Below are 23030 nucleotides of genomic sequence, written 5' to 3'. Positions count from 1 at the left end.
GCCTAATAACAGGACACCACAGGCTGCTACTCCTGCATAATGCATTACAGGCTGCTCAGGCTGGGACACACCACAGGCTGATTCCTGTGCTGACAGCTGGGACACCACAGGTTGATCCCCATGCAAGGGACACCACACACAGAGGGGGGAGGGAGCAGCCACCGCTTACCTCCTCCATCATCCGACTCCAGGGTGTTTAGGGTGCGCCGCTGACAGGCTCCACGGGGGGGGGGGGGGTACGCGGCCGCCGCCACTGCCCTGCCGTCCACTTCGCTGCCCGGCTCCACTTTGAAAAAAGGCGCGGCTACGGCAACATGGCCGCCGGCCTCCTGCACTGAGGACATGTATAGTGCAGGAGGCCGGCGGCCATGTTGCCGTAGCCGCGCCTATGTTTAAAGTGCAGCCGGGCAGCGAAGTGGATGGCTGGACGCAGGAAAGAAGCCACTGACTCGAGTATAAGCCGAGTGGGGGCTTTTTCAGCTAAAAAGAAGGCTGAAAAACTCGGCTTATACTCGAGTATATACGGTAGACTGTTTTCGTGAAAACGCATAAGTTTGTGAACTTTTCACAGATTCTATTTGTTTTCTCCCAAAATTAGTACAAATAAATAAAGGTATAAACCTCACAATTGTTTCACTTAATTGCATTCTCCTATACATATATATGTTTATTTCTTCTTCCTCAGGTGTCCATCATGTTTTTGACACCACTATTGCTGCAGATTTCAGTATTCTTGAGACCCAGAAAGATTTCATTCAAAGGTTTAGACGGCAGACACAGGATGAGCACGCCTTCCCCATGTTTGCATCAGCATGCCCTGGTAAGAAGAGGCTAAGGGGAGTTATTGCCCATAGAAACCAATCCACTTCTACTTTTATCTATTTATTTATATCTACCACCATTTACAAGATAATAGGTAGAATCTGATTGGTTGATTTGGCTGATGATAGTTTGCATAATATAACTGTTGCGGGTTTAAAAAACTGGTGATTTTATATAACGGGTGATTTAAAAAAGCAATCATGTAAAAGGATAGACCAACATGATTTAGCATTTAATACTTTTGCCACTTTAAAGGTGCCCATACACTGAGGCGATTTCGGCCAATTGTGTTAAATCGGACCAAATCGCCTCTCCCTAACATGCAGTCGGGTCCCTTGCGCATCGGACCCGACCAGGTGGTCGGACCAGCTGGCCGTCTGACCACCCGTTCTGGGACCTACCTCCAGGTGGTGAGGTGGGTGGGAAGCAGGGACGCATGCGATCACTCACATTGGATCGCATGCGTCCGTGCCCCCGGGAAGGTCCCCGCTGCTTGCAGGGTATCGGGTGTCCGAACACTGCTGCGAGACGTTGCAGCAGTGTATGGGCACCTTTTAATCTGCAGTCTAAATTACCGAAATAATGTTGGTTAGTGCCCCTCGCAGGCGATTACATCTGGGCCTGCATCAAATAATGGCTGTATTAAGATATTTAAAGCATAATACTGCCTATTAATGATTTTTCCTGTTAAAGTCTCTTTATTGTACAGTACCCTATTCATAGTTTTAATCTGTAGCTTTTCACAATCGTCTTACTTGTATCTGTGGATTATTTTCTATGCTGCAGAGTTACAGATATCATATGCATTCCTAACTTTCCCCACCTGGCTGAGCTATTGAAAATGCCATTTTTTATGTGGATTTAAGCTGATTGATATGGTCAGCACTAAGGAGGTGACTTTCTACCATTCGGAGAATTGAAGGAATAAAGCAAACTGAAAGTTCTTGCTTGCTTCATGCTTGCACTAAAGAGACTGCCTTTTAGGATCAGAGAAGGCAAAGCTACCTGGGCACTAAAAAATGTAGTTGTAACCAAGTGACAATCATAGGGTCTCCTTAAGTGGAAGTACCAGTGTAACACATTCTGTTGCACCAGGAACTCCCATGGGGAGCAGGAAAGTAGGTGAGGGGTAATCTCACCCAGTCACCTCCAACACACATCTGACTGGCTTAAATTACATTTGGCAAGGGCTGCAGAGTCTTTAGCAATAATGATCTGAGTGTGACACAATTATTTTCTCAGCCGCTCCTAGAAGTGTATTTTAAGTTAACATTTAAAGGAAAATCAAGTAAGTAATGTTTCATGCCTACCATAAATAATGTAGCGCTGATATCGTCCATATATACCCTATACAGAAAACAAGGCATAAAGAGGGTTTGTGTTCACACAGAGAAACCACAGTGTTGTAATGTAATGCCACCCGAGTTCCTTGGCAGTGCGGGATGCTGGAAGAACGGGGCAATCACTTACAAGGCATGGTTTTGGAGTGATTGCCCCTTTAAAAAATATCCAAGTTTGACTGACTCATTCTCTGCAGCACCATTTGTATCAGGCTTTTCCTCCTCTGTCATGCTATCAGAACTATTTTCCACTCATTTATCATTCCTCATCTTGGCCACTGTAAGCCCCCCACCCTTCCCATCTCACTTTTATTCATTGTATATTTAATGCTGCAGGTAGATGCATATTCCAATATCGCTGTTCCACATCTGTCTTCCCCAGGGGCATAACCAGAACCTCATGGGCCCTATAGCAAAGTATCCTTATGCCCCCCCACCCACCACTCCCAGCGATTGGGGGAGAGAGTGAGGGACGGCGACAGTAGATAGAGTGATAGCAATAGGGAGAAAAGGGTTTGCTACAATATCACTGCTGCAGCAGCATGGACGGGACTCCAGCGCTCAGCATTAGAGGTCCCATCCACTAACTGCATGCAGGTCAGTGAATGGGGCTTCTAACGCTGAACGCTGGAGTCCCTGCCCTAACATTTAAAATTACCAGCACTTCCACCTTCCTCTCCTCCGGCTCCCCCGCCCCGTCCATCTTCTGGGAGCTGGCTCCAGTCCTATTGGCGGGGCCGCTGCTGCTTTGCCGCAAAATTCTCCTCCAATATCCCTTGCCCCTCCAGTGCCGACTGCCGAGCCTGCCGCCGAGATTATTCTGTGCGCTGCAGCAGGTGAGTGGGTTTGTCCCTCCATCACGGACACCTCCCCGACACTCTTCTGCTCTCTGCTCTGCACACTCACTGGTCTGGTGTGACAGGGTGCAGGGGATAGCAGCTGCACCCCCTGCACCCTCGGTAGTTATGCCACTGGTCTCCCTTCTTTGCCATGTTTTACACTGGCGCCCCATCACGATCCTCGTAAAACATCTCTTCTCTGCATACAAGGCCTTCTCCAGCTCCACTGGTCTTTATGGGCCTAATTCAGACCTAATCAAAAATAAATTTGTTTACCATGTGCACTGCAGGTGGGGCAAATGTAACATGCAGAGAGGGTACGTTTTGGGTAAGTTATTTTGTTTCTCGGCAGGGTAAATACTGGCTGCTCTATTTTTAAACTGCAGTTTAAAACATGCCCCACCCAAATCTAACTCTCTCTGCACGTTACATTTACCCCACCTGCAGTACACATGGTTTTGTCCATTTTCAGAACACATTTCTCCTGAATTAGATCTGAAATACTGTATCTCCAACATCACCCCTCCCGTCCTCTCCATTTAGAAAACCCCCAGTACGTTTCTCCCATGGTATGGCATATGTAACTAGGTAAATGCTGCAATGATTTCCCCGGACTATGCCCTATCCTTTCTAGTGTCAAATGGCCATTGAAACCCCACCAGTCCTCTGCCTAACCATTTCACCTCACACTTCTCCCTGCAACTCTTTTTCTTGCCCTCAGATCCCCTTACACTGGCTAACCCCATGCGTCAATCGCAAGGAGGACAGCATTATATCGAACATGGCATTCCAGCATTTTGGTAATGAGATCTAAAGCATTCTAACTCGTTGGGTTTTAGTCATGAGGATTTGCCAAAGTTCTAAAGTCAACACTGTTACACTGCTTTACCTTGCATTACTACCATGTCGACATTCTGATGATGACACATACCTATTTCATCATATAAATACCTATGCCATCATATAAAGACAGTTAAGTAATAGTCCTAGCTATACTCTGCCCTCACCCATAAAATATATCGGTACTTATGAGTTATCTGGGCGCCCGATTTTTTGATTGTATGCCTTAAGTTAAGGCATACAATCAGATGCGATGCGATATCGCATCGCATCGCATGCGACCATCGGATGCGATGACCCGATTTTTCCATAGGAATCAATGTTAAAATGGACAGAGTCCATTTTAACATGGAATTCAATGGGAAAAAGGGGTCCTCTTCATACCCCTACTATCCAAGTGGGCATGGAGTTGGATATAAACCTGTGGCGAGCGTAGCGAGCCACCGAGCCCGAAGCGTGGCGAGCGAACGGTATTCTATGTCCCCTCGCGGGGCTCGCCACGCTTCGGGCTCGGTGGCTCGCTACGCTCGCCACAGGTTTATATCCAACTCCATGCCCACTTGGATAGTAGGGGTATGAAAAGGACCCCTTTTTCCCATTGAATTCCATGTTAAAATGGACTCTGTCCATTTTAACATTGATTCCTATGGAAAAATCGGGGCATCGCATCCGATGGTCGCATGCGATGCGATGCGATGTGCCTGATCCGACCCGATTTAGAAATCGGGCGCCCGGATAACTCATAAGTACCAATATATCAATATACAGAGCCATATAATCTATTCCGCTCCTTCCCCCTCATATCAGTTCCTAGAAGTGAATGTGCTGATGGATGGTAAACACATTGAAAGGGAAGGATAGAACATCTGGTTTGTGTCCAGTTCTGCTAAAAATACACTGTGTGCTTAGTCATGGACAATTCCCTCTATGAGTCAACAGTGACAAAGCTACATTTTGCAAGCTGCTCATTGGCCGTAGCTAGGGTGAGGTGCTGAGATTTAAGTTTCACATCTGCCTTTTTAGCACCATAATTCACATACTTTTACTAATATAAGCGTTAAGCTGTAAGCAAATAGTTTATTTCACTTATACACAGTAGGGTCAGCTATTATGTGAATTAATATAGCCTACAAATTCACTAACAAGTAATATCACCGAGGCATGAGGCACCTCATCATGCCTCACTGATTGCAATCACTCCTAGTGAATGTAAAGGCTGTACACTTGTAATTGTTTGTTTCATCCCAGATTATATTTTAAGATTTATTTTTCTTAAGAACCATACAATTAATGACATGCTCTGACTATGACTAGTTGTTTTATACTGTTCCTTTGCATGGCTTTTGAGATCTCCTACTTATTTTTAGTCCCCAGCGCTGACCTTTTGTAGCCCGCAATATCATTCCCCATTTTTAGAGATGTTTTAATGTGAATGCAGAAAAGTGGGAACTTCTGTTCAGTTTCTGGGAAATCTTTTGCTTCATTAGTTTTGTAAACATTTTTATCTTTTTTTCAACTTTTTTAAAACTTGGATTAGACTCAAAAGCATTGCACATACAGTCCATTTGTCTGTATTATTATTTATTTATTTTTAACAGTTTCTTATATAGCGCAGCATATTCCGTTGCGCTTTACAATAGCAGACAATGATACAACAAAACAGGGTATTTACAGACAGTCAAAATGTAGGAGGGCCCTGCTCGCAAGCTTACAATCTATAGGGAAATAGGCATTGATACATAAGGATAGATACTGTATTCTTTATTGCATCGATTCCACCAGAACGCAAGGTTCTATGACTTGTTCTGTATTGACTCTGTCTTTTTTTCTAGGTTGGGTGCAATATGCTGAGCGGGTCCTGGGTGATTCTGTGACTCCTCACATCTGCACTGCAAAATCGGCTCAGCAGATCATGGGGTCATTGGTAAAGGGGTACTTTGCGAAAAACCAGGTTAGCATGACCATCAAAAGCTCTGTTCTAACTTGAAGGACAACTGACTCTGTCAACACATTCCATGGAGGAAGCCATTAATCCTGTTCTAAGAATGCATCTGCTGTTTCTCTTTTTCCCCAGAACCTGGCCCCTGACAAAATATTCCATCTCACTGTGGCTCCCTGTTATGACCGGAAGATGGAGGCCCTCAGGGAAGACTATTACACTGAGCTCTATAATTGCCGTGATGTTGACTGTGTGCTGACATTAGGTAAATTTTCTTTCTTCTATCCTCTGCCTTTAAAATGGTGAGGCTCGCCACAAAATGCAGCAAACTCTGCATTTGTGGTGAGCCTCACCGTTCTAGGGAATCCTCTGATTGCGAGGAACATTGAATAAGGTGATGGGGCTCGACGGCAAGGATGGCTTTTCCTCGCCAAAAAAAGCCATCCTCGTAGTACAAACCCTCCTCACCAACGGCATTGTATATGGCTCGTAGAGACCGCAAACAATCATAATTAAAACTATGCACATCTTTACATAAATGTAACTGATCTTGAATGTTGAATCTATCTGATTGATAGACATAACCCTCTTGGGTATTTGCTCTGATACATGCACAAAGTTGCATATCAAAGAGTCGTATTTCAATCTTCGAAAATGGCCACTGTTGTGACAAAATAGGGTAAAACATACAAAATAGGAGAAAATAGTAGTTCAGAATAGGCTGTTAAATGTTTAAATTCATTAAAAAAATTCTAATTAAACAAAGTGTAAATGAATAAAAGTGAAAAACAATTCTGTCAGAAGTATGTATGGCTGTCTGTGAGAAGTGTCTGAGTGATGCTAGTGTTTATAGATGGCAGTGTGATAATAGCAAGCAGTTAAAGTTTGCAGTTATGCTGGATGATGTGCGGTCATTGGGAAATAATGCATGTCATCTAATGTGTCCAATCATGTTACTGGGTTTTTAGTCATTATACCATGCCATTTTTTAGATATAACATGTCATCTGCACTGTTTTCTAGGAGAAGTGATTCATATTATGGAGCAGAGAAGCATATCTGTCAAAGAAGTGGAAGAAAGCCCTTTAGAGAATGTGTGAGTAATTCATTTATGCCTCACTGCAGTGTGCAGGGTTGTACAAAATAATGTCCATATGCAGGGCCTGATGTGAATAATGGCGGAGCAATGGGAGCTCCTGTACCTAAAATATGTCCACACTTTTGATTTCCTAGTATACATGAAAAAAAATAAGGTTGGTATCAGCACTGCTCCTGTGTTATGTAGAATATAACATTGTGTTGCTCACATAAGTCATGTCTCTATGTATTAAAAATAGTGTTACACAAAAATGGCCTTTATTCAGATATGATCAAATTTGTTTGGAAAATGGTCAAAACCATGTGCACTGCAGGTGGGGCAGATGTAACATGTGCAGAGTTTGTAACATGTGCATTTGTGTGAGTTATTTTGTTTCTGTGCAGGGTAAATACTGGCTGCATTATTTTTACACTGCAATTTAGCATTCAGTTTCAACACACCCCACCCAAATTTAACTCTCTATGCATATGTTACATCTGCCCCACCTGCAGTGCACATGGTTTTGCCCATTTTCCAAACAAATTTGTACTGCAATCAGATCTGAATAAGGGCCAAAGTGTGATTGTGGTGCTGTGTGATAAAACGGTAGAAACACAACAAATTGGTAAAGGATTAAGCAAACCTTGTGTAATGTAGATCCAATTATAATACAGGTAAATACTATCTGAGGGGAAGGGTGGGTAGAGGGTGTGCTCAAAGGGCAACCAATAGAGCAAGAGGTAAACATTCATGTAGAACTGACTGTCCTTCTGATAATAGATATCATGGTATCTAATAAAGTCCCATTTCTTTTCATCACACACAGGGATCCTATAGAACTTGTTGTCCTTCTGATACTCGATATCATGGTATATTTTCAGCAGACACAGGGATCCCATTGGTCCACGGATATTGTACGATCCTTCACAGAGTGGAAACAACTTATGGGGCCTATAAACGTAGCAATAAAGGGCTGTTTTCTAAGCGATCTGACTTAATTTGACTAGATCACTTAGAAATTAAACACATCGCTCTGTGTGTGTGTGTGTGTGTGTGTGTGTGGCCCATAGCAATAGCCATGTGCGGCCCTGCACGCCATTATCAACGGTAGATGTATAACCAGCCTGCGGGATAAATCTAATCTGATTGGTTAAGGGTCCCACACACACAGTGACAATGCTCAGCAGATCGCTCAGCATACAGAGATGTATTTCTATTTATTTGCAGCTTCTTCTATAGCACACACATTCCGCAGCGCTTTACATAGAGAATATTTGAACATTTACATCAGTCCCTGCCCCTCTAATATGTGGGTTATAATTAGTGCCACAGTGCAGATGTCTTTATCACACAGTTATGCAGGGTGCAGTCATTTGAGACACTCCCCGTGGGTGTGTAACTTGCGTCTAACACACACACGCACTTATATAATATGTCTGTATTATAAAAATAATTTTCCTTTCACTTGAGAGCAACCAGCAGCTGATTGGGCAGAGATAGAGGGTGCAGTCCACCCAGGCTGGTCTGCGATCCGTAGTCAGAGAAGCTAATCTGAGTGTGTATCCGGCTTTAAGGAGAGGGGCAGACAGACAGGGGTGTCACATAGTGGAGGCACTGGTTTAAGGTGAGAGCTAGAAGGCTTTAAGAAAGAAGGTGGTCTTGAGAGCTCGTTCGAAGTTTTGTGGATAGTCTGCTAAGGAGAGGGCTAGAGTTCCAGAGGTAGGCAGCAGATCAGGATAGGCTTGTAAGGTAGGATAGGTAGATGTAGTGCATTTGGAGAGGAAGATAAGCCGGTAAGTAGCATGGAGGACAGATAGAAGAGAAGTTGGAGACAGGGAGGCCAAATAAGGGCCAAACCAGCTAGTGTTGTGCTTTCCTTTCCCTGTGAGGTTTCTGGTTTTTTTTTAGTGTTGTACTGCTGACCTTTGCATTGAGCTGTGTGTTTGGAGCAGCAGGGAGGAGCTCAGGCTATCCAGGGAATGCAGGATTTACAGACTCATTCCCACAACCTGCTTGAACCCTCCTGTTAATCTGCAGATTAATGCCAGATGAAATTCCAGTCATGCATAGGCTTATTTAGCTAAGGCAAACCATTTCTTGCGCAGGGTCTGCAGTAATGGGCTGATTCTGAGTTGGAAGCAAAAAACGCAACTCATATACAGTATATATATATTTTTTTTTACTTGGAACAAACAATATTGCAATGCAAGGGGTGAAAATACATTTATTGTGTTTTCATGTGGGGTGGTGAGTACTGGCTGCCTTTAAATGTCACCCACAATAACTGTACAACATTGTTTTAACATTGCAATTTACAGTTTTGGTATTCCCCTCTGGCCAGGGCCGGTGCTAGGGTGTTCGGCAACCTCCTGCTAACTATAAAATTGCACCCTCCCATAAAAAGGATGTATAATGCAGGTAGCAGTATTATTTTCTTTTTTTATACACATAATGTGCCCAGTAGCAGCAGTGTCGTAACAAAACATTTTGGTGCCCTGAACTAAAAAGCAATTGTCACACACACACACACACACACACACACTAAAAACATATTTATTATAGGGCTTCGTGGGGAAGGGGCGTGGCCACATAATAGTACCACATTACACCAAACAGTAGTGTCTGTTTTTCACATTTTACCACATCGTAATGCCACTTATATACATTGCACAAGCTAGAGCTCCTTAGACACACTGCACAATGAAGAGTCCCTTAACACACTGCGCCAGGATTACAAACGCTGTAATGTCTATTACACACTCACACCGTAATACCCATTACACATGCCACACACCATAAGGCCCATTACATATTTTGCCACATAAATGCGCTTCGCTACATTGCCAGAGGTTACATGCTAATTGCCCAGGAGTAGTTACATGCTCCTTGCCCAGGTGGAATAACATGCTCGTTGTGATGGATGGGATGCAGGCGCTCATCGTGCCAGTGCTTCTGGAAACTGCACTGCCCTGACAGACTCTTGAGGTGCAGGAAGACCTATAGCGTCTGTCTCCACTATGGCGACAGCCATTGTTGGAGTGATGCAGGGTCTCTGTCTGTACATGGACAGAGACTTTGAGCCCCTGAGGTGCAGCTCCCTGCTCCTGATTTGTTTGTTTCACTTTAACATCAGGTGTCGGATGGCTGGGGATCCATAGCGGGATAGCTGGCAGAAGGGAACACCTCTCTGACTTGGCGTCACACCATCGCGCTTACTGGGTTCTACTGGCTCTGTACATGTATAATGCCCCCAGTAGCAGCATCACAAGGTGCCCATACACTAGTAAGATTTATCTGCAGATCTGGCTGGTTGGAACAAAAACATGGTTATGGATGAGTGACAGTTTGTCAGTTTTCCAGCATGTCCAAGCAAATGGTCTACTGTCATTTGCTCTCATCCATAACCATGGTTTTGTTCCAACCAGACAGATCTGCAGATAAATCTGCGTGTGTATGGCCACCTAATAAATGCCTCCAGTAACAGCATCACTTACACATAATGCCTACAGTAACAGCAGCGCTAACTTTCATAATGCATCCAGTAGCAGCGCTGCTCACATGTATAATGCCCTGCAGTACCAGATGTCCTTATACCCATAATGCCTCCAGTAACAGCACCAATTATACTTGTAATGCCCCCAGTAGCAGCGCTGCTTACACCTATAATGCCCCCAGTATGTTGCTACCATACATAATGGCCACACACTAATCACTCGCTGATTCTGCCTCCACTTACCTACAGTAAGTATGCTGATCCTGGGAATACATCAAATCTTCTCCTATGTAACTCTATCCCTTTATGCCGTTTATACCCTCCTCTTTAATCCGTGTAGCTCTGCCCCTTTTCGCTTGGTGCTGTTCAGCCTTCAGGGGTGCCTGGGAGGGCTCTCCTAATTGCCTCTGCTCTACCTGTCCTACACCGTTACAGGAGCAGCAGAAGCAGCCAGCATGAACAACTGAAAACACAGCAGCTGGGGGGATGCTGAGCGGGGAGAGCTCCTCTCCAGCCCGGCGCCTCCCTGCTCTGCATCCTCTGCTGAGCAGGTAGTGCCGGCCCTGCCTCTGGCATCGAAATCTCTCTGAATATTCATATCTGACCCAAAGTAGTGTAACATGGTTTTACTATGGTGTAAAGTTACTTGCTGATTTTGCTTGGCTCCATAAGTGACATAGGGCCAAATGTATTAGGCCTTAAAAAGTTATAAAGTGGAGAGTGATACAGGACCACCCAATCAGCTCCTAACTGCCATGTTACAGGCTGTGTGATAAAGTACCAGCCAATCAGCTCTGGTCATTTTTGAAACTCTGCACTTTATCACTTGAAAGACCATCCAGTTTTAACAATGGCCTCTGTCAAGGTCTTCATATTTTATTCCACGGGTCACTTTGAAAGTCTAAAGGCCCCCATACATTAGGCCGAAGTCGGACCCAATTCTCCTCCGAGCCGCCCGGCAGCTCCCCGGGAGGCTCACATACAATTTAGGACTTGAGGTGCTATTTTTTACATGTGATAAATCGCATGCGATTTATCACATGTAAAAAAAAATAACAACAGGGCGGTGAGGAGCAGTGGGGGCGGGCGGCAGCTCTCAAATGAGTGGCCGGCTGGGGAGGAAGCAGTGGGGCAGCAGCGTTAATCAGATCAGTTGGGGCGGGCGGCGGTGACCAGATCATCAGTGTCATTCCACTGTCCAGCGCCATAGCAGGTGGGCGTAGTGGCTATTACATCTTTTAAATAATGTGTCAAATGACTCTCCCGGCTTTTGATTGGCTGAGATAGAGCACTCTCAGCCAATCAGCGGCTGCGGAGGGAGTCATTTGACATGTTATTTTAAAGTTGCAATTGACGCTGCTGCCTGCCCGCTCGCTACGCCCACTGCAGGAGGTCGGACGTGATCGTACATGCTGACCATCCGACCTCCTGATCCGGTCAAACACATGCGATTTTGGTCCGATTTCACGCGATTTCCTTCATGTTTCTCAAATCAGCTGGAACTGTTCCAGTTTCAGGTACACCAGTTACTGCATAATGAAACAGACTTCAAGTTGTCTGCGCAAGCCATGCAATAAAGAACCCATGTTCATGTACTATTGCTTGCTGTTCATTTTGAGAAATATAATCCCTAGCACCTTAAGTTTGTTAGCCACAAGCAAAAGATTGAATTTCTTTCTTCCTCCCTCCTCACTCTTGGCTTAGTTAGACACAGGCTCTGATATGCGTCACCAAGGGCTCCTCTAAGTCATCTAAGGCTGGGTACTCACATGACAGATCATTTCCTACACAGTGGCCAATTTATATAAAAATATACACTTACCGATTGGTCACTCTCTATGCTGGTCCTGACCTTACAGCTGGGTAGGCAAATTCAAATGCCCACCCAGCTGTGACGTCTGTCATTGCAGACAGTGTATGGGTGGTTGGCGCATTGCCAGTACATACAGAGATACCTTCCAATGTATATGCAAGGTGAATCGGCTGTGCAGCAAGGTGTGTGAATGGATGATATATCGCCCGGTGTGTACCCAGTTTAAGTTAGTACGTAGATATTGTAGTACTTCCTGTGGAACAACCATGCATCTCTGCTCTGCACTGGGATATGGTCATTGGGCCACCAGCATGATGGTTGACAAGCATTAGGTAGACACCGTTAGGTCGACATGCAGGAAGGTCAACAGGGTCATTAGGTCAACATTGGGTTTTTTGCTGTTTGTTGAACCAAAATGTGCCGACAGGCGGTATTTCATGCCCTACCATCCACTAGGGTGCGGTGGGAGAATAAAATAGTGTGCCGAGTGTAGCGAGCCATGCCAGGGGATGCGGTGCTACGTTTCGTTGTCCATGTCAACATGACATGTGCCGACTGGTGGTATTTCCTACCCTATCATCCACTAGGGCGTAGTGGGAGAATAAAATATTTTCTCGAGCGTAGCGAGGCACCGTGCCCGAAGCATGGCGAACGCAGCGGTGCTACGTTTTAGTGTTTATGTTGACTGTGGTGACATTCCGGTTTAAAAAGAAAATTTCTATTTTTTTTTTTATTTTTTTTTATTTTCAATGTCGACCTTACCCATGTTGACCTAATGGCCCTTTCGACCTAACCCATGTCAACCTAATGACACTGTCGACCTTAAGTCATGTGGACCTAATGCTTGTTGACCATAATGCTGGTGACCAAATGATCCATACCCTCTGCACTACCTGGTCCAGAAAATGGCTTTCTCCATTTTGTTGAACTGTGAAGTAAATAAGCATCAATATGTATCTTGGAGAAATCTATAACTAATACTGAACAATATTATATGGTGAGAATAAAAAGATGACACAATGTTATAAACATCGTTTGATTTCCATTTTTAAGACCATTTTTTTTACCTGATAACGATGAAATCCGATGGTACAGTATTAGACAGTGCCTGTTACTATAGCTGCTCAATTACACCTCTGGGAACTTTTATTTTGCTGGTGCTTTGTTTAGAAAACTAATGTACTTGGTCCAGTTACTATTTCTCCAAACTGTTTTGAGTTCCTCTCCCTTGTGTTAATCAGCTGATTGACTTTGGTACAATGGCCCTTATTCTGATCGGTGCGGCCCGATCAGAAATATGCGGTGATGTCCGTCTTGGCGAATCCCCGCCTTCCATACGGATCGCCACCTCCGTCCGTATGCGGATATGTGGCGGTCCGCATGAATGTGGACGGGGATACGCCTCCTCCATGGTGGGAGCAGCCCCTGCATTCGATGGTCGCCGAACATCGAATGCAGGGCCGCACGCTCCACCAGGTCCCGCAACACAAGACCACACGGACACCTGTCCGTGTGAAATCTTGTATGGGGGTGGGCAGCTGACATCCGGCGATGTCAGATGCCCGCCCCGTACCCACGCGTCACGGCCTCATTACCATGCATACGCCCCGCGTTTGCACGGGAACGCCCATGAAACGCGGGGCGTATGCATAGGGTAATGAGGATAAGTAGCCCCTCACGCCCCTCTACGCCCCCTGTGCGGCGTATAAAGAATCCATGCGGCGAAATCGCCTGCACATGCGCAGAGTGACCTCTGCACATGCGCAGACGATAAACATCGGCGGCCCGTACGCAAGCGGGAATATCCGCACCGATCAAAATAAGGGCCAATGTGACCAGCAGTCAGGGGGAAGGCTGCTTCATGGTGTGACCTGCTCTCTCCTCCTGTTTTGTTTCCTTCTACAGCTTTGGAGGAATAACTTGTGAGTTTGTCCGCCATGAGGGCACCAGCTCTGATGGGTATTTAGCACACGTGTTCCGTCATGCAGCTAAGGAACTGTTTGATATGGATGTCAAAGAAATCACATACAAAACACTAAAGTAAGTTGTCAGACTACATTTTCATAAAATGAAACCAAACAAACAAATTATTTACCAAAGAGGGCCTATGTATGTGTATATTTTTTGTAGTGCATATTGGGCCTCCTGCAGAGTTTTTGGCAAGTCTTCTTTAAAGCTCGATCTCACCGTTTTTATGTTGTTTTTGCATTGTACATGTGTCCAAGCTAAAAAAAAATCTGTAGCTATGGGTGATTTAAGGTCATGCATAACATTGTTGCTTCCACTTGTGGCTGAATGAGCATGAGTGGGCGATTGCGCACATGCTAAATGGTTGTGGCCATGTAGACGGAACTGCACACTATGCTGGTTTGACTACACAAAGAGGGCCGCCTGATTTCTTCCACACCTGGGCTCTAGTAAGTGGCTACCGATAAATGTGACCAAACCAACAGGGCTGCCATTGGGGATGGGGGGCCTAGTTCAGGGCCCTGATAAAGAGGGGGGGGGGGCGCTCTTGGCTTGTACTGAAGAACAGAGCTTGGCATGTTATGGATCTACTGAAAGAAATGCAGGCTGCCCAGACATCCATGTGTGCAAAGATCCAGATGTTCTTTGGAGATTGCACTGATGACATGTTCTAACTAACACTGCTTAAGTTTAGTTTCTTTATTATTAGTTTGCTTTCTAATGGGTTTTGAGTTTTCAGTTTTGCCTTAAACTCCAGCTTGTCTATAAGTTTTACTTTGAACGAAAGGCTCAAGTCTGGGCCCCTAAATCCGGATCTTGCGTAATGCAGGGGGGGTGGGGGGGCTGCTTATTTTTAGCGGTCATGGAACCCACACTTTCTGCTGGCAGGCCTGAGAACCAAATGTCTGGCACTGGCAAGCCAACACTGTATCCAGTATCTCCCGACAGATACTTGATTCTGGCAGCGCTGTTTGTTATTAGACAAGCCTTAAGGTGCCCACACACGCACCGATCCCGGTGCTGCACATACTTTTTGTACTAGCTTTTTCTAGCATAGCATCGCATGCACATCGTATGCACAAGGCATGATGCTATGTGTGCTAGTTAAGCCCACAACGCACGCCGGGATCGATGCGTCTGTGGGCACCTTTAGATCAAGATTGTAAGAGATCCATATAATATGACTTGCTTTATAGTTGGTAGATCGAAATAAACAACAAAGAAACAAGGCATCTGAAATATATAATGGTAGGACTGGCAATCTAAAGGGGTGTACACATGGGGAGATTTTGGCTAATGGACAATTTTGACTGAGCAATTTTGAGAGAGATTTTGGCTAGATGCATTGGAGATTTTGACTAAGCAATTTTGTCCAAGTAATTATAGTCTATGATCTAGTCAAAATTGCCTTGCCTGCACAGTCAATCTATGCTAAGCAATCTATACTAGACAATATTGACTAAGCAGGAGAAAAATAGGGAGATTTTGGCTAACCTTCTAGGAGATTTTGACTATCTAGTCAAAATTTCCTGCCAAAATTTCACCGTGTGTACACCCCTTATCACCAGTATTAGACAAATGATTCTATTACATGTATGTATATCTGTGCCCTTCCTTTTCTTTTTGTATATTTATCTCTTTCTTTCTTCCTTCATTTGGTTTGGTTGTGCCCCGGCCTACTTATAAAATAAGTCCCAATGATGTATTAAGTCACAAATGTTTTTATTTAATATAATGTTCAGGAACAAAGACTTCCAAGAGGTATGCTTAGAAAAGGATGGAGAAACAGTCCTGAGATGTGCTGCTGCATATGGATTCCGGAACATACAGAACATGGTGCTCAAACTCCGAAAGGGGAAATTTCACTATCACTTTGTGGAAGTTTTAGCTTGCCCAGGGGGTACGTTCTACATAATAACCTTTGGCGCCCTACAAAAGCCTCAAATAATTTTAGATAGTTGGCTTGTTTGGTAAACACAATGTGAAAGTTGCTCAATCAAACTAGTAATGCCCCTCAGGTGCTGCAAGTGAGGGGGTGGTAACCCCCAGCACACCAAAGGGCATTAGTAGTAAGATTTGAAAAACCAACATAATAAAAGGTAATTCAGAGATCTTAGTTACATATATTTAGCAAAATATATGATAAGCTTCCGAGCCTCGTCAGGGCTTCTCTGATACCGGAAGTCTTATACGCCCGCTGCTGCCCGGCTGACTATGTATGCCCACTGCTGCCCGTCTTCCCCTACGCTCCCCATTCTCTGTTCCCCTTGCAGCGTTCACTGCCCAGCCCAGTGCGCCCACTGCCTCCCTTGCCCATCTCTCTACTTGCAGCCCCCCCCCACTCCACTTGGCGCCTGGCTTCCCATCGCCGCCTCCCCAGCCCGGCTCTCTCATCCCATCGCTCCCCCCCCCTCCCCCCCCCCCACCGGGTAGTTGTCAGTGCAATTAGGGCCTAATGTATGGGGGCCTTTAAACTGCATGATAACAGCACCCAATCTGGGCCATATAATTGTCTATTGTAAGGCTACATGATAACAGCACTTACCAATATATCTAAGTTGAGTTACCCCAAAATTCTCCTTGTGGTACTACAGGAACCAACATGACCTCCACATTCAGGTCCCGACAAATGCCTCCACATGCATATAAAAACACGTGAAAGATGCTCAATCAAACTAGTAATGCTTTCCAAGTTCTCTTTAAACTCCTCACCACCACCTACAAGGCGCTCTCCTCCTCCACCGCTCCTTACCTCTCTTCACTGATCTCTATCCACACTCCGTCCCGTCCTCTTCGCTCCACCGCTGACCGCCGACTGACCTCTCACCTAATCACCTCCTCCCACTCCCGTGTCCAAGACTTCTCTCGCGCTGCCCCCCTGCACTGGAACAACCTCCCGCCACCCATCAGGCTTTCTGATTCCCTTACCTCCTTCAAGCGCTCCCTCAAAACCCACTTTTTTCGACTAGCCTATCCCTCCTCCTAACCTCTTTTGATCCTCCTATCCTGCCTCCGTTCCCCTCCGTTCCTACTTATCCTGTTGTTTTTCGTTCGTCCACCCACCTATTTTTAGTATGTTAACTCTTATGAGTAGGGTCCTCCTTCCTCACGTACTCACCCTACCTCTTTACCTCACCTGTGCTCCTGTCCTGTTCTTCCCTTCCTCTACTTCATCTTCAGTCTCCTCGACAATTTTGACACCTACTTCTGAACTGATGCTGATTTTATTTCTACCAGCTATACCCCTATTTATACTGTATTTTTCAACACACCCTGTACGTTACCTTGTCATTTGTTTTTTGTTTGCTATGTACGGCGCTGCGGACACTTTTCAGCGCCTTATATATATAAACGTACTACTACTACTAGGTGCTGCAAGGGAGGGGGATTTAACCCCCAGCACAGCAGTTTGGTAAACACATAAGCTCTTCTATGTGATAAGAGGGTGGAGAGATGTAATTAGCTTTCTCAGACACATAAAGTAATGTATTGTGAGACAGAAACTTACATTGTATGTTTATGCGAATACTTGTTATGTTAAAGTTTAAGCACTTTACCCAGTGATTAATTCATATGAATGACCTGCAACTATCATTCACAATTCATATGCAAATGTTTCAAGGGTTTGGTTGAGCAAGAATGTTTGGTTGAAAGTATATTTGAGATGAGGTTCTAATCATGCAGAAAGCGTTTTTTTTTGTTTTTTCCTTTCTGTATAATTCTACTTTTCTCTCCTATTCTATCTTGTCACTAGGTTGTTTGAATGGAAAAGGCCAGGCACAGACCGCTGATGGAAAACCAGAGCGGGCCCAGCTGCAAGAGATGGAGGCCTTATACACACGTGTTCCTGTGAAGAACCCAGAGAGCAACCCACACATACAAGAGCTATATGCCACCTGGCTTGAAGGAGCAGAGTCCCAGAAATCAAGGGAGACTCTACACACCAAATTTGTACCCACTGCCCTGAATGCTACACGGGTTGATATGAAATGGTGACAACCCTTGGGCATTGACTGAAGTCCCACACGTACTGTCCTATGCAATATGCGGGTGACTGCTGCCAGCAGTAGTATGTCTATTGTCTCACAAAGGAGTGGACAAACTGGATACCTTTTATATGCTAAACATCTCACAATGCTGCCGAGGAGAAATTAGAAACATGGGTGGAAAAAACACGTTACAAGTTTGTTGCAAGTGAGAAATGCTGAGAAGCAGAGGGGGCATTTATGTATTTGTGTGCTTGATGTAATGTGTGTTTAGGGGCTAGACATATCAGATATAAATAGTAATACAACCCTTGCTGCTGAATCAACCTTGTGGTGATAAAGGGTTGACTGTGGTGCATGCCTCTTGACCCATTCCGTCCCAGAATGCAGTTTGCATTCTTTTCATGTTGCCTTCTTTTCATTTCATTGCTGCTTAAAACTGCCCTACTAACAATCGTGGCAGGGCAACCCATTTATCCCTGTAGTGGTGCTAGCTCTGGCAGCTGAAAGGTTATTTATCTTGTTGCATCTTGTTAAATGTCTTCTGCTGCCATGAAACGATCCAAAGAGGCGTCCGTACTTTGCTTCCAGAACAATATTGCATACTAGTCAGGTTGCCTTTGCACAAAGTAGCCAGCTATTTTGTGTTTTGAGACCACCCACACTATTAATTTACTAGGAGATAGTGACATCTTGAGGCATGAGGTACAGTGATGTAACTAGTTCCTAAAGAAGTAACAGGCCACAAAATGGCTGACACCAATTATGTAGGTAACTCATATACAGCATTTCTATGGTACATCGGTGCGTTACTTGGTGGAGGAAAACAGATGTTTGCATCCACTCCACATTGCCTTTGATGTTGCTGGTCTTACAGGCTAAACTAATGGTACTTTTAATATGTAGCACTAAAGGAATTTGGGATAGAAACCATCCAATATATCTCAGATTACCAGTCCTTTTTTTTTTTTTTTGTTATTTAAATTACATTTATTTTCATGCATCTCTCCAGTTTTACTGATTTAATTTCTGCAAAATTCATCATTTTATTGCCAGGATTCCAACACTTTATAACTAATTACATAGCAGTATTTGTTCTTAATGAGACAGATGGAAAACACCATAATTCCTAGGACTAGTATTATGTCACATAATAAATAATAATTTACCATATTAAATCATATGGATGTGGTTAAATTCATATTTTCTGTAATACAGGCTTTATGTGGCAAAAATATGAATTGTTTATCAAAATGTTTGTTTTATTGGAACTCCAGAAAATGTCTTTACATTTCATGACATGATTTCCTGTCACTACAAACTGAAGCGATGAAGAAAAACATAATAGTTGTAGCAAATTGTAAATATATTGGGGTTATTAGTCTTATTTGTTGCTGTTTCACATTGGCTACATGTCTGTTTTCTATACATACGTTCTACTCTGTTTTCTGTGTGTTTTTTCTTTCTGTATTTAATCAATAATGAAGCCTTCAAGAATTGTGTTTATGTTGTATGATGTAAAGATTCTCTATAAAAAGATTTGATTTTCCATTTTTATTTTGATGCATATTTTTTCAATACAACACATGATGTACACTTGAAAACCAGCTGTTCCTGAATATTAATCAACCTCTAAGATGTTTGTAACTTATAAGGTTTTTTTATATAGGTTATTTATAACGTCCACCTCCAAAGGAACAGTTTGGAGGTGGACCTTTCTGTGAGGTGGACCAATGGCTTAACTAAACCCCTCATGACCAAAATTGGGGTCACTGGTGTCTATTGAACGCATGGGCTGCAATCCTCTTAATATAAATTCAATATACAAAATGGCTTATCTCCACTGGATGCTCTATAGGCCCATACACACTGGGCAATTTTGAGCTCAAGGCAGATCACTTTTTTTACCGTTTTCAGTTGCTTTCAGCTCAATCTGCACAGTGTATATGGCTGGGGCGATGAGCGCTAATACGCACTCCCGCATCATTGCCGACCTCTGCCACTCATCTGCTGGTATCACCAGCAGATGAGTGGCAAGGTGGACGAATTTTCCATAGCGTCCTGCTATGGAAAGCTGTACACCCCCGCAAAAATTGATTGGATGTGCAAAAATTGCTCAGTGTGTATGCACTGGGAGATTTTCATTGGTTGAAAGATCGACATGAGTTTTCGTTTTTTTAGTGTCTATGGCAACATAGGCCGACATGGACACCATATAAGTGTATGGCATCGCTGCCCTTGGCACACTATTCTATTCCGCTTCCACTGGGATGGTAAAGTATGAACAAGTCCTTTTTTTTTGGGGGGGGGGGGGGGGACACTTGAAAAACTCATGTCGACCCTTTTTCATTTCAACCTTTTGCTTTTGTTGACCTTTTGACCATGTCGACTTTTTCATGCGTCAACCAATAGTGGTCAAGCTTTTGACTGTCAACCTAGACTCTGTGATCCTGATGACCGCATCCCCTGAATCATTGTTATGCCAATGTGGGTTAGTCAGAGGGCAGATTATTGCAGGATATGTGAATGTGCCGCAGCCATGGGCATCACAATACAAGTGTATGTTGGTGAGACATTTGCATATAGCTGCACAGTATCTGTGTATGGGATCGCAGCTGCAATTGCTCTCAATAAGGCTTATAGATCAGTGTATAGACACACTACTACCCTGGCTGGGCTGTGTCTTATTACACTAGCCTGGTGGGCAGGGTGCCATTGCACTTCTTGAGGTCCTGTACAATCTGCCTGACCCACACTTTGGTCCTGATTCATCTCTGTTAGCAAAGCTAAAAAGCACACAACCGGGCAAACCTTGCTGCACTGCCTGCTAGGCAGATACAACAGATAGTTAGATTTGGGTGGGTTATGTTTTTCTGTGCAGAGTAAATACTGGCTGCTTTATTTCTACACTGCAATTTAGATTTCAGTCAGAACACACCCCACCCAAATCTAAAGGCGCCCATACATTAGTGCGATTTTAGCCGGTTCTCACCCTATTCCGATGGATGGGGTGGAGAAATCAAATGAAATGTGTGTTTGACGTCTGATCGGATCTGATGCGTGTTCCCATGTGCATTGGGCCGGAGTCTGAGGTTGGACCTGCAGCATAAATTAGAATCAGACCCATCAGCAGCACATAGTGGGTGCTTTTTAGTATCACATAAGTTTCCCTTAAACTCCCCCGGCAGCTCCCCAGGCATCCCTTTTACACGCAATGCAAATCACATGCTATTTATCTCATGTAAAAAATGGCAGTGCCAAATTGGATGTGAGGACTCCCGGGGACCTGGTGGGAAGGTTCAAGGGAAATTGGGTTAGACTTGTCTGATCTAAAAGTGGGAGAATTGTATGGGGGCCTTAGCTCTCTCTGCACATGTTACATCTGCCCCACCTGCTGTGCAATATGTTTTTGCCCAGTTGTGTGGTTTTTTTTTCTGCTTTTCCAACAAAACTCAATCTGTGCCTTATTCATAAAATACCGAATACAGTGCCTAATTCAGCATGGTTCGCTAATTGAAGAATTTGAAAATAGAGTGATTATCGACCAACTGTGCTCTTGTGCAATGGGAATTAGTGACTGAAAATGCGTATGGATAATTAATGCAATGGGGCTGCAGTTTGACTTACTGGAATCCAGCATTTGGGGGAGGAAACCTGCCATTTTCTGGTTATGTTATGAGAATAGATTGCGGTTAGTGATCCAGTTACAATTAATTTGCAGTTTGCCACAGGGCGTTTTGTCTGGGAGGTGGCTAACTCCCCGCAGTCCACTGCCAATTCCCTGATTACCCCCACAGTCTGGTGGTTAGAAAACAAATCACAACTAATTGTAGCCATCAGAAATGAACATGTGGTAGCTGGCATGGAGCAGCCTTACATAACTGACCAACTTCTTTGGGCTAGTATATAAAGCAGGCCCACCATCAGGTAGCCAGTGTACAATGGAAAAATGTTGTCTAGTGTGTCTACAGTCTTATAATCTTGTGGTCAGCTCTATAACAAACAAAAAAACACCATTGTTTTGGACAGCTGCTCCATGCCAGCTTCCACAGGTTCATTTCTGATGGCTATTGTAAAGCATGCCTACATGCTCTCCTTCTAGTAATACATCTGTGCCACTGGGCAGTGACATCGCTGCTAAAGACCACACACCCGGAGTAACACCTTCAGGGAGGAGCAATAGCCATATGCGTAGCTGAAGAAACTACTGGTTTATTCTCCATGTCAGCATGTGGCTCACACATTTAATTCCAGGCAAAGAATGTGATTTGCTGTTGCTGCACCTTTTAACCCCGTATGACATCTTGTCCACTTAGGTGGACATTTAAAAAAATGTATTGTGTAGACAGTGTTGTAATGATGGTTGTGATTCAAATCCCAATGTCCATTTAAATGTATGAAAATGCTGTGAACACTTTCTGGTAGGTGCTAGAGTATCAGAATATTGGGTACTCTTTACCTAGCACGGCGCCCACGATGTCCATCGCGGTCATCGGGGGTAAAAAATCGCGGCCATCGCATGCACTAAAAAAAATGGGTGCGACGCGATGCCCGTGATTTCCCATAGGGATCAATGTTAAAAGTGTGATTGGACGCGATTTTACTGTTCAATGCCTCAATGCCCGCGATTTTTCCATAGGAAACAATGTTAAATGGGCCACAGAGCCCTAATAGTCCCCCTGAGGTCTGAAATGGCCCCCACAATTGTTAACGCCACCCCACGATCAACGTGAACCCGAAGCGCGGCGAGCCCGCGAGGGGCGGCGGTACGCGTCCTCCGACCTTTTCATACCCCCACTATCCACGTCGGCGTGGAGTTGAGAATAGAATAGTGTGGCGAGCGCAGCGAGCCACCGAGCCCTCTTTTGACAGTCAACTTTCCCCATGTCGACCTAATGCTTGCATTGACCTAA

General features: G+C 44.4%; 1 protein-coding gene across 1 annotated transcript in view; it reads left to right on the top strand.

Moving 5' to 3' along the window:
* The window catches only part of NARF (nuclear prelamin A recognition factor), a 33107-nt gene extending 13433 nt beyond the window's left edge, over window positions 1–19674 (top strand). The window contains exons 5-11 of the mRNA XM_083148425.1: window positions 686–820; window positions 5674–5792; window positions 5916–6045; window positions 6803–6875; window positions 14069–14203; window positions 15874–16031; window positions 17886–19674. Coding sequence (XP_083004551.1) covers window positions 686–820; window positions 5674–5792; window positions 5916–6045; window positions 6803–6875; window positions 14069–14203; window positions 15874–16031; window positions 17886–18127 — 992 coding nt within the window. The 3' untranslated portion in view covers window positions 18128–19674. The remainder of the gene's footprint in view (window positions 1–685; window positions 821–5673; window positions 5793–5915; window positions 6046–6802; window positions 6876–14068; window positions 14204–15873; window positions 16032–17885) is intronic.
* The last annotated feature ends 3356 nt before the right edge of the window (window positions 19675–23030 follow it).

Source organism: Crinia signifera, chromosome 6 (assembly GCF_055691185.1).
Source record: "Crinia signifera chromosome 6, ASM5569118v1, whole genome shotgun sequence".
In the NCBI taxonomy this organism is placed as follows: Eukaryota; Metazoa; Chordata; class Amphibia; order Anura; family Myobatrachidae; genus Crinia; species Crinia signifera.
The sequence above is the reverse complement of the archived record's forward strand: the minus strand, read 5'-3'. Positions and strand labels throughout refer to the sequence as shown.